The sequence below is a fragment of the Panicum hallii genome, chromosome 1, assembly GCF_002211085.1.
Source record: "Panicum hallii strain FIL2 chromosome 1, PHallii_v3.1, whole genome shotgun sequence".
NCBI lineage: Eukaryota > Viridiplantae > Streptophyta > Magnoliopsida > Poales > Poaceae > Panicum > Panicum hallii.
Window position 1 is genome coordinate 30,736,146 of NC_038042.1, and position 11,001 is coordinate 30,747,146.

Sequence of the window (11,001 nt, forward strand, 5' to 3'; positions counted from 1 at the left end):
AGCAGCGTGCAGTCCCGTCACGACGCAGCGCGCAGCGTGATGATGGCCTGTAAACAGAGAGCCAAAGCGTGCGCTACTATAGAGCGCGTGGAGGCATCGGCGCGGCGGGTCAACACGGCCGCCTTGCCTGTCAGAATCGCGCTCAATAGTGGCAGCACAGCACCACTGTTGGGTAACACTGACAGCGGTCATTGTGCCTGCAGGACAGCACACGACCATATCCAGGTTGTGGATACGCACGCTATCTCCCCAACCGTGAAGGCTACAACGGGGAGCTGGAGATGGAGACTCCGTATCACTTAGAATAGGTCCCTGCTGGCCGGACCCACCTGTCGGGGTCCCGCACAGTGTGAGCACTCCTCTTGGACTATAAAAGGGAGAGTGTACTCGTTAGAAGACAAGTTTTTCAGACACACTAGGTTCATACTCACGAGCTCTCGCTGCTCTCCATCCAGGGCTTACACAATCAACACAACGCCAAAGTGGACGTAGGGTATTACGCTCCGGCGACCCGAACCACTCTAAATTTTGGTGTCCTTCCTGCGTTCATCGGTCCACCGATCGAGCACTCCTAAGTCTCCTCCAAACCCATCCTTAATTAGGATTAGGCGGGTGCTTTCCGCCACCCAGCTGGAGAATTCCTCCGACAGCTTAGTTTTCAGTTTAAGGCCTCTTTATATATAATATAAGATACTCAAAACCTAGGCAAAGGAAGAAATGCAAGTCTTTTTGACTGAAAGAAAGAAGTGTAAGTTGCATAGCACGGCAATCCTTTTAGAGAAAAAATTTGCGCAGCTATTTGGATGAAAGTCACAGAAAAACCATAGGAATTCAAGAAGTATAGGCATAGATGAATGTTTCCATGTCTTAGATTTCCTCCAGAACTTCCTATAAATTCATGCAGCCCAAAGGAAATCACATGAGTTTCATAGAGTTTAAATCCTTTAGTCCAAATAGGTATATAGGAATTCTACATAAATTCTTATATCAAAGAAGGCAAAGACTTCCGGAACCACTTGCTTCTCTATCCGTGGGGGAGAGAGTCCCCTATCATCATCCCCTAGTCCTCTAGTTTTTTCATATTTGTCCTCATTATTACTAGTAGTAAAAATAGCTAATAATTATTTTCTTATGTCCAACAATTGATAGTTGAATTGAGAAGGTGAATTGTGAGAAATTATATTTTTGTAAGTTAAAATTGACTTATTCACTAAAATATTTTTAAAAAAAGTGTTCTATTGGACCATCCAAAAAGGAAATTCTAGATTCGCCACTGATGGTTGCCCTTTAGCATCCTAGTCTTGTTGATTTGGCTGTCAGTGGAAAGCAAGGATCTTAATCTCTTATGTTCAATTTTTATCTGATATACTATTTTTCTACTCCCTACCTTGTAAATTATATTTTACTTTAGATCATTTATCCTGCGTCAATTTTTTCTTGGAGATGGTTTTTTGTTCTGTGTTTTTGTTTCTCATTTTTCCTTGATTGAATGACAAAGCTCTTGATCTTGTAACAAGGAGGGTACATGGCTCAGCAGATAATGATTTTTCTCTCTTAGTAATTTACAACTACCGAGTACCGACCCTAGTTACAATGCACAAAAATCCATGGAGCTTGTCAACATAGCTGATTGGTTTATTATCTGCTTCTGTACACTTCCTATCGACCAAAAAGGAAAAATAATCAATAACAAATCCTTATGCTAATGCCGCTGCTCCCAAAACCCTGCAATCTACAAAGATCAGCCAGCCACTGTTGTTATGTACGAAGATCAGCTCAGCTCAGCTCGCGAAGCTGTCACCCTGCGACGACTGCTGCCCATCATAGCCCAGCAGCGCGAACTTCACGTGGAGCCCGATCTTCCCTCCCTCCTTCACGAGCTTCGCGGCGATCACCAACCAGTGCCCCGGGACGTCGTGCGGGCCCTTCACAACCTCCGACATGTCCACGAACTTGAGGAGCTTCCGGGACCGGAGCGGCACCGGCGGCCCGTCGGGGTAGACGCCGGAGTTGAGCTGCGCCGGCTCGTGCCTCGGCGCGTGCTGGTGGGCATCGCGCTGCGTGAAGGGGGAGCTCAGGGTCGTGCTGATGGTCGTCAGGAAGCTCCCCTTCTGGGACGCCGCCGGAGCCCTCGTCCACTCGGTCCTCTGGATGGTGCAGTTGGGGATGTGGGTGTAAAGGAGGCGGAGATGGAGGACCTTCTTGGACCAGGTCCCCTTGGTGACCAGCTGGGCGCCGGTGATGACGAAGACGCCGCCCGGGGCTCGCTTGTGCCACTCCGGGTTGTACTTGACGGCAGAGGTGCAGACGCACGAGTAGTTCTTCCACTGGATGGCTTCGATGTAGCCTGGGTCGGTGTCTTCAGATTCGCGCCACTCTGACATTGAAGATGCCATGGAGTCAACCAGCATGCTTGGGGCACTTGACAGGTGCTGGACATGGATGGCCAGCCGGTTGCACTTCCTGCCCTCCAGGTATAGCCGTAGGCCAACTATGGGTTTCTGAGAACTAGACACCTTGAAGCAACAAAAGAGAGTTTACATGTCAATAGATGGAAACTTTGACTTCACTGAAGGGAAGTAATTCTTAGCAAGAAAAATGGTTCTTCCTCAGAGGTTAAAATTTTCGGTTAGCAACAATGAATAAAAGAGCAGGTAGAGACCTCTAAATCTAAAATGCATAACATTGCTGGTACCTGAGAGGTGCTAACATGGAGTTTGGGACCGAGAAATCTGAACTGCATGGAAGGGTAGGACCCTTTTCTCTTTTGAGGCCCAAGGACAAGCTCATTGAACATAGGTGCCCATTGTAGAGGCACTTGAAACTCCAAGAAATATTGCAAGTCTTGAAGATCAGGTTTATCTGGGAGGACAAACAGTAAAAGAACTAAATCAGGTAAATAGCATCCTAACCAAGATGTTTCGTTTAAAAGACAGTTAATCTGAAACAAAGTAAACAGCGTGTAACATAATTCTATGAAAAAGATTTGTTTTCAGGGCTTACAGCGAAGATATAAATTGATGGCATGGCTGAGGTAACCACTACCAGGAATACCAGTAAGAAGAGAAGTGATAGGGACAAATTTGAACATAATAGCATCAGGTTTCTTTGGCACTGTTTGCAGCCATTTGGAGTGGTTTTGTATGTATACTTCTCCTCCCCTCTTTGAACATGTAACTGTCAGGCCCTGTTTGGAATATCAGATATATGACTTATGTCTCGATCTCGATATCAAGAGGCAGCAAATTGACACTAAGTTATAAGAAATACTTACATCCTTGGTTGATGTTTCAGAGTAGCTAGAGAGGTGCAGGTTATTAGGTTGCTGCACTATTCTGACAAAAACATCAGGCACCTGTATTGAAATGAATCAGATTAGCTAAATTTTTTTCCAATACACAAGAACATGTCAACATGAACCAGAGGTAGAAGCATTTATACCTTGCTCTTTGTCTTGCGATGTATTGGGGAGTGGCCCTTCCCATCAGAAAATAAAAAATCACCAAGATCCTCCATATGCAGCTTTAAATCAGCAGTTGAAACGGTTGAGGAATGACTTTGTTTAACACATATAACATCCTGACCTCCGATTGCCATTTCAATAATTATATGTGTCCCATAAGTTTTGATAAACCTGACATTCACCAGATCACGCTTAATTGTTAGAAAGCAGAAAGCGCCATAAGAACAATCTATAGTTAAATAGCTTCCTAATCAAGAACAATGTATCAGTATATGACCCATGTTCCATGGTTGGTGTAACCAAACCATAACAACAGACAAGATAATGCAATTAAACAAAAAAACACGAAGTTTAGAAAATAAAAACTGATCTGAAATTATATATAAGCGAGCATCTCCAGCATGTAGCAATTATTTACTTGTAATAAACATCTTTCATTGGTTGATTCATATCTTATATCTATATATAAAAAATCAAAGCTCTGAATGGATAAGACTGAATTTAAGAGTACATCATCATACTAATGAAAATGAAAGGGAAAAATCTCAGATTGCAATGATAAGAACATCAGCCAATCATATCATTCGAATGCATCAGAGAAGATCTAATTAACTTTGAGTAAAAGATCTAATCAATTATGAGTCAGCTAACAGATTGTCTTACCAGGCTAATGCAACAGGATCCCACTTGGATGGAACAGCCTTTTTGACTTCATCTCGAAGAACTAACGGAGAAGCTTTTAGGTGCAGGTTGTACAAGGAAATGAAATATCCGTCAAATGCTAGATGCTTAGTTTCTCTGGCATCAGTCAACCATGCTCCACTTAGTTCATAAAGGGCATTAAAATAGCCTGAAGGAACTTTCCCTTGGACTGAAGATTTCTGATTAAGTAATTCTGACATCTAGTCAAGAAAATTAGAATGTGATCAGCATAGATTGTAAACATTTGCAGATGGAGTTCAACAGCTGAAGTCATAATGTAGAAATAACAGCAGATGGCTTTCACTGTCAAACCTTTTTTTAGTCCAAAAACTAAGAGGAGCAGATTTTCAATACCATAACCCAAGACATTAAACAACTTTTAGAAGGGAAAATAAAAAGGCAACGTCAAATTAGCATAAACAGAGTACATTGTTGAACAGCACCAAATACAAGACACTTGAGAGTCAGAATTATCAGAAAAAAGGCAACGGATGTTAAAGCACTAACCAGAGAGATTATATCCTAGTTGTGGTCTTGACTCATAAGCGAATGACCCAAGCCAACTAAGCCATCAACTAAAGCTGCTTTTCACCTTGAAAAGCAAGAAGGTTCTACACATTTTAACGGGCCACATGGTCCAATGGCATGCTGCAGTCGTGCATTGGAAATACATCTAAGACCAGTTGTTGTCTGAAACCACCTACAAAAGACCCACGATGCTTTTATATCATAGTATGTACCAGCTTCCATGACAGGGCTGCTAACTTTTCCTCTGCCACGGGGTTGCGCATCATTTGCTATCTTGCTGAACTTCAGTGAGCAACAACTCCAGCAGTGCAACCTATCCAGCTGCACTACTTAAAAGAACATAAATGATTTCTCGCAGGAGTGGTTTCATATTTTGTGCAAATTTTGTCCAAAAGATCTCACTGATACATCATACATCGCTGGCGCGTAAAGCGTAATCCTACAGCTGAAAAGGCCAGGATATCAATAATGATACAGAGTTGTACTTGTGCCAGCCCAGAGAGGCTGAAAACCCCACCAGGAGCCATGGGTACCACCAGTATTTTTTGGAATGGGGCACGGCACGGGAGTCCTAATCGCACATCAGCACGATGTAACGCACACCGGACTGGATCGTTGAACGATTAGTGCAGGAATTAATTGCTGCCAGATCAAGGCCACGATGAAGGGAAGTCAGGCAGGCAGTCAGCCGATGCAGGTGCCCGTTCAACTCCGGTAGGCCGTAGGCATCACCGCGTCAGGCTCGCAGCAAAAGGGATGGGATGAGATGGGATGGGATGATCACACCAGGAAGCTGGACATTCTCCGGCGTTAATGAATGGGAGCCCAGTTCCTGCTGATGCCCGCAATGAAAGTTTACGCGGTTGGTGGGGACTACCGACTGACCCCGGCGGAAATGGAATGCGGCAGAAGGAATCGAATTTGTGCCCCCACGCAACGGAAAAGGAGCGAGGTGTCGCTTCTTGAACTGTGTTGCTGTGATGATGATTCGGCTTTAAGCACAGGACTGGGATTAGTTTTGACTGACCGATTTCGCGGACGAGAAAAGATGATACGGAAGGAATCCTTGCTCTGAACTGTCATTCGATCCGCGTCATCAGCCAAGCTAGTTTTTTTTTGTATGAAAAAGAACATGGAAGAGTTCAAAGACAGAGAGATCTTTCATTCTTTCCACAGCAAAATGGGCAATTTTTGAAGCAATCAAACAAAGAACAAGAAACGCGACGTTTTTCCGTCGCAATCCGACGGAGCCGAGCCGCGAGAAGGTGAACACGGCACGATTTGTCCAAGTTGGGGGGCGGGGCCTCCAATCCGACCGCCCCAGGCTCGCAGTCTTTGCCGACGCAACGCAACAGGCCAAGAACGAGAGACCAAACGCATGAATCCAATTCCAACCCCCGCCCCCCATCTGATCCCTCAAAGTCCCCGACCAATCGCCGCATCACAGCAAGCCGGGAGCCGAACAGGGGAAGGCCGCGGCGCTGCCGGCCTCGCCCCCCGGAACCGAGCAGGAGAAAGCGGTAGGAGGGCGTAGCACGTACCTGGTTGAACTCGAGCACGTCGGAGCGGAAGCGGATGCGGTCGCCCTTGTCGACGCCGACGTCGAGCGGCACCCCGCGGAGCGTGGCCCCGGCGCCGCCCGGGAGCGGCACGTCCCTGGTCTCCCCGCCGAGCTCCACCAGGCGCCGCCCCGCGCCGGCCTTGGCGAAGCGCAGGCGGAAGTCGGACGTGAGGTCGAACCCCGCGCCCAGCGCCCGCACCGCCTCCTCTCCGACTTCCATTCCGTCTGCCGTCGCGCGCCTCTTTTTCTTCTTCTTCGAGGAACCGCCTCGCGGTCGCGGCTACTACGGACGGTGGCGGAGCGCGCAACCACCGCCCGCGCGCATGCCTCTCTTCAAGGGACGAGGGGAGGAGGACGAGGAGAAGATGAACAAGGAAGGTTTGACTATGGAAAGGTCGGAGGAAGGAAGGGGAGGAGGGAGGGAGGGGGGTTTGGTGGGAATGCGGCACGTGGGGCCCGCGAGGGTAGGGGGGGAAGCGGGAAGGAAGCCAAGAGGAGAATGCAACGCAATGCAACTGTGCCGGGCCGGGGATGAAATAAAAAAGCCGCGCGGGGGCGGACGGATCGGCGGTCCGCCGTCGAATGATCTGCGCGGTTTTTGCCGCCACAGCCGCGAGGTCGTCGCGGTCCTCGGCGGACGCCTGCGGTCCAGCGCGGGAAGGATGGATTATTTGCCTGCTTGCTGCTTGGGTTGAGGGCTACCTATACAACAACTGTACAAGGCCTTGTAGTCTTGTACGTATATAGATTAGATATTATTTTAAGTTTACTTTTATTATCAATAAACATGATCTACGGATCCGACGGTCTAGACTGAGACGTCAAAACTAGTAGTATTTTTCCACTTTACCGTTAGATGGGAACCCTAGATCTGTGCATTTAGAGCTTATTTGGGAGGGTCTCCGGCCAGCTCCGGCTTCTCCTAACAAGGCAGTATTCATCATCGGAGCCGGTTTTCTCTCTCCTCTCCCTCCTCTCATGGAGCCAGGAGGAAGGAGGGGGAGAGAAGAGAGAAAACTAACTCCAATAAACAATGAACAGTTCTTTCTCAAAAGGAGCCCTTTCAAACAGACCCTTGGATACGTGAAATGGTTGCATGGAGCAATGTTGTCCTAGTTTATTATTCCTAGCAATGGTATGTGTGCCATACGTAGGTGATGATGCACTTAGGGTGTGTTCGTTTCCTAGGGTCTAAAGTTTAGACCCGTCACATCAAAGAGAATCTTGTCATTTAGAAGTATTAAATAAAGTCTAATTACAAAACTAATTGCAGAACCCCAGGGCTAATTCGCGAGACGAATCTAATGAGGTATATTAGTCCATGATTAGCAGAAGATTACTATAGCATCACTGTGGCAAATTATGGATTAATTAGGCTCATTAAATTTGTCTCACGAATTAGCACCCATCTGTGCAAAAAGTTTTATAATTAGACTTTATTTAATACTTCTAAATGATAAGATTCTCTTTGATGTGACGGGTCTAAACTTTAAACCCTAGGAAACGAACGCACCCTTACTTATGCTCCGAAATGATAATACATAGCTACTTTAACATCAACTTCTGTTGCCGAGGATACCTAGTGTTGACGAGAGGGGGCTGCATATATGTATTGTTTTTAATGAGCCTACCCGAGCTAGGTATAATATTTTTATCTATAATTTTTCTTTTTTTTATCTGCATATTGGATCTCAATATCGACGGTCTAGATTGAGGCATTAAAACTAGTTTTTTTCTACTTTGCTCGGAATGAACCATACAAAAGGTTTGTTGCGTGCGCGCGAAATAATTGCGTGAAGCAACAACATCCTACTATATATATATTATTCTTAATAGTTGTATGCTTGCCACATGTAACTGGTAATACAGACTGTTACCACTCCAAACAAACAACGTTTAGCTACAGTGATACAAACTTCTATTGCCGAGGATACCCACCTTCAAGGAGGTTGCATACATGTAGAGAGCCCAAGCAAAATGTAATGTTTTTATCTACAAGTTTTCTCTTTTATCTACAAATTCGGTCTACATATTGTCTTGATTGAGGTCTCAAAAGTAATATTATATTTTCACAAACTTTGCTCGGTAAGAACCGTATATAGGATCTACACACTGAGATCCGTAAAATGGTTGCATGGAGCAATATTCTTCTATTTTATTATTTCTACTAATTGTATATGTGCCACACGTAGGTGATGATGCAGACAGTTCCCGCTCCAAACAAACTACATCTAGGTGCAATGACATCAAATTCTGTTGCCGAGAATATCCAACGTTGATGAGAGAGGGCTGCATACATATTGTGTTTTGAACGAGAGCAACTCAAGCATGCGTTGTACCTTAAACTAGTGTTCTCCACCTTGCTCAGTGGGAATCGTATAGAAGGTCTGTGCACCAAGACTAGTGAAATTACAATATGGAGCAACAACCTCCTGCTTTATTATTCATTAATGGTATGTTTACCATGCTCAAGTGATGATACACAGCTGTTGCTTGAAACAAACAACGTCTAACTACAATGACATGTACCTGTGTTGCCATGGATACCCACCGCCCATGAGAGGGGTTGCATGCATGTGTTGTTATTAATGACCGTACCCAAAGCATCTGTGATGTTTTTATCTACAAGTATTCTTTTTTATCTACATAGATCTCAAGATTTAATGGTCTAGATTGAGGCATCAAAACTAGTTTTTCCATTTTGATCGGTGGGAACCGTATAGAATGTTCGCACGTCGAAACCCGTGAAATGATTGTGAACAATACCATCCTATTTTATTATTCTTGGTAATGGTATGCTTGCCACATATTATAAGTGATGATATAAATAGTTGTTGCTTCAAACAAATAACGTCTAGTAACATCAACTTCTGTTGCCGAGGATACCCGCCATCGATGAGAGGGGTCTGCATACATGTGGAGAGCCCCCATGCTAGGTCTGATGTTTTTTATCTACAAATTCGATCTACAGATTCGACCGTCTAAGTTCAAAACTAGTGTTTTACACTTGGAAAAAGTCAATTTTACTTCCTTCAACAATTCACTTTATCCGCTTAACCCCCTAAGCAAAATTTAAGCGGATAAAGTGAATTATGCTTAGTATGTTAAAAAATACATTAAAAATTTTTCATGGTTATTTTCATAATTTGGAAACATTTAACACGAAATTTATCACAAAATATAATTCTGCATGAAAAATATTCATAAAAAATTATAATGTATTTTTCTAGTATAGGGCATCATATTATAAGTTACATTGCAAAATTTAAAGTTCAAATTTCACATGTAAGTGGAGAAATAAAAAAGAGAAATATCATTAGGGGGTAGATTGGACCAACTGAAATAGTTTGGGGTAGTAGCTTGAGCCTAAATTTTGTTTAGGATGTTAAATGGACAAAGTGAATTGTCGAGAGGAATAAAATGGACTTTTTCCTTTACACTTTCTCGGTGCAAACCATATCGAGACCCATGAAATGGTTGCCTGGAGCAACACTCAACTATTTTAATATGCTTAGTAATGGTATGTTTGGCTCACATAACTGATTCGGTAAGTAGTTGTCACTCGAGACAAACAATGCCTAGCTATAATAATATCAACTTCTGTTACCGAGTATATATAGCCACCTACCGTTGAAGAAGAGGGACTGCATACATGTGTAGTTTTAAATGAGTGCACCCGAGTCAGTTGTGATGGTTTTTATCTACAACTTTTCTATTTTAGCTACAAATTCAAACATAGCTTTGACAGTCTAGATTGAGGCATCAGAACTAGTGTATTTTCCAATTTGCTTTCTAAGAACCATATTTGTATATAAGGTATGCGTGTCAAGATCAGTGAAATGATTTCATGGGCCGTTGCCGACACGTAAGTGACGATACAAACAGTTGTCACTCTAATAAATAACATATGGAAACAGTGACATCAACTTTTGTTGCTAAGAATACCCATCGTCAAAGACAAGGGCTGTGTACACGTGCTGTCTTCACTAAGCCACGTTTGATTTTATATAGAGTTTTTTCTATAACACTGAAATGAACCGGTTTCCCGAATCGAGGAATCCGACTCCCTGTATCGTCGTGATAGTCCCTGGATCAAGCGCTATCACATACAGAACCCATTTCAGACATGATATCACAGTCATACTCATTAAGAGGTCAATCACGGGTTTAATTATTACATAAATCCAGAGGATCTGTAGTACGGAATTTATTACAAGCCTCTCGGCTAAATCGAACAAGCAGAAGGCGCATAGCGGTAGCTAAGTCTTCGGGCGTCCTCCACCTTCGGGATCCACCTCCACAGGCGACTTGAGCGTAGCTCGGGCCTCAGTCGTACCATCCGTCGTCGTTGGGGTCAAATTCCGGGTCGGATCCTGCATCGTACCAGGCTATCCCCAAGGAATGGGATAGGTTCACGTCACCATCTGTATGCAAGCTTTATTGTGGTCTACTCTACGGATATACAAGAGTTCAAGGAGTAAAGCTGGGGTTTCCCTATGCATGCATTATATATATATACATAAGAGTACACATCTCCTTTCATTTCCGACTCGGGCTCTTCCGGCATTCCGGACTCCTGGTCACACACACCTTCCAAAACCACCAAGTCGATGCGAGGACTCCCCCTCCTCGCATCTCAACTGCCCCCTGGCAGGACAATATTCTAGAGGGAGGTAGAAATCATGAGTAGCACTAACTAATAAGAGCAACAGAGGAGTAGGGATGTCCATAACCGAGGACGCGGCTA

At 44.3% G+C, this 11,001-nt stretch overlaps 1 protein-coding gene across 1 annotated transcript; it reads right to left on the reverse strand.

The window, feature by feature from the left end:
* Positions 1-1,507: 1,507 nt before the first annotated feature.
* LOC112872930 (MACPF domain-containing protein At4g24290-like) lies at positions 1,508-6,707 on the reverse strand. Its single transcript, XM_025935967.1, has 7 exons — positions 6,235-6,707; positions 4,127-4,365; positions 3,442-3,634; positions 3,275-3,355; positions 3,004-3,187; positions 2,696-2,862; positions 1,508-2,516 (listed from the first exon to the last, which is right to left on the reverse strand). Exons 1-7 carry the CDS (start codon positions 6,472-6,474, stop codon positions 1,782-1,784), a joined length of 1,839 nt encoding a protein of 612 aa, XP_025791752.1. The 5' UTR covers positions 6,475-6,707; the 3' UTR covers positions 1,508-1,781.
* Positions 6,708-11,001: the final 4,294 nt, after the last annotated feature.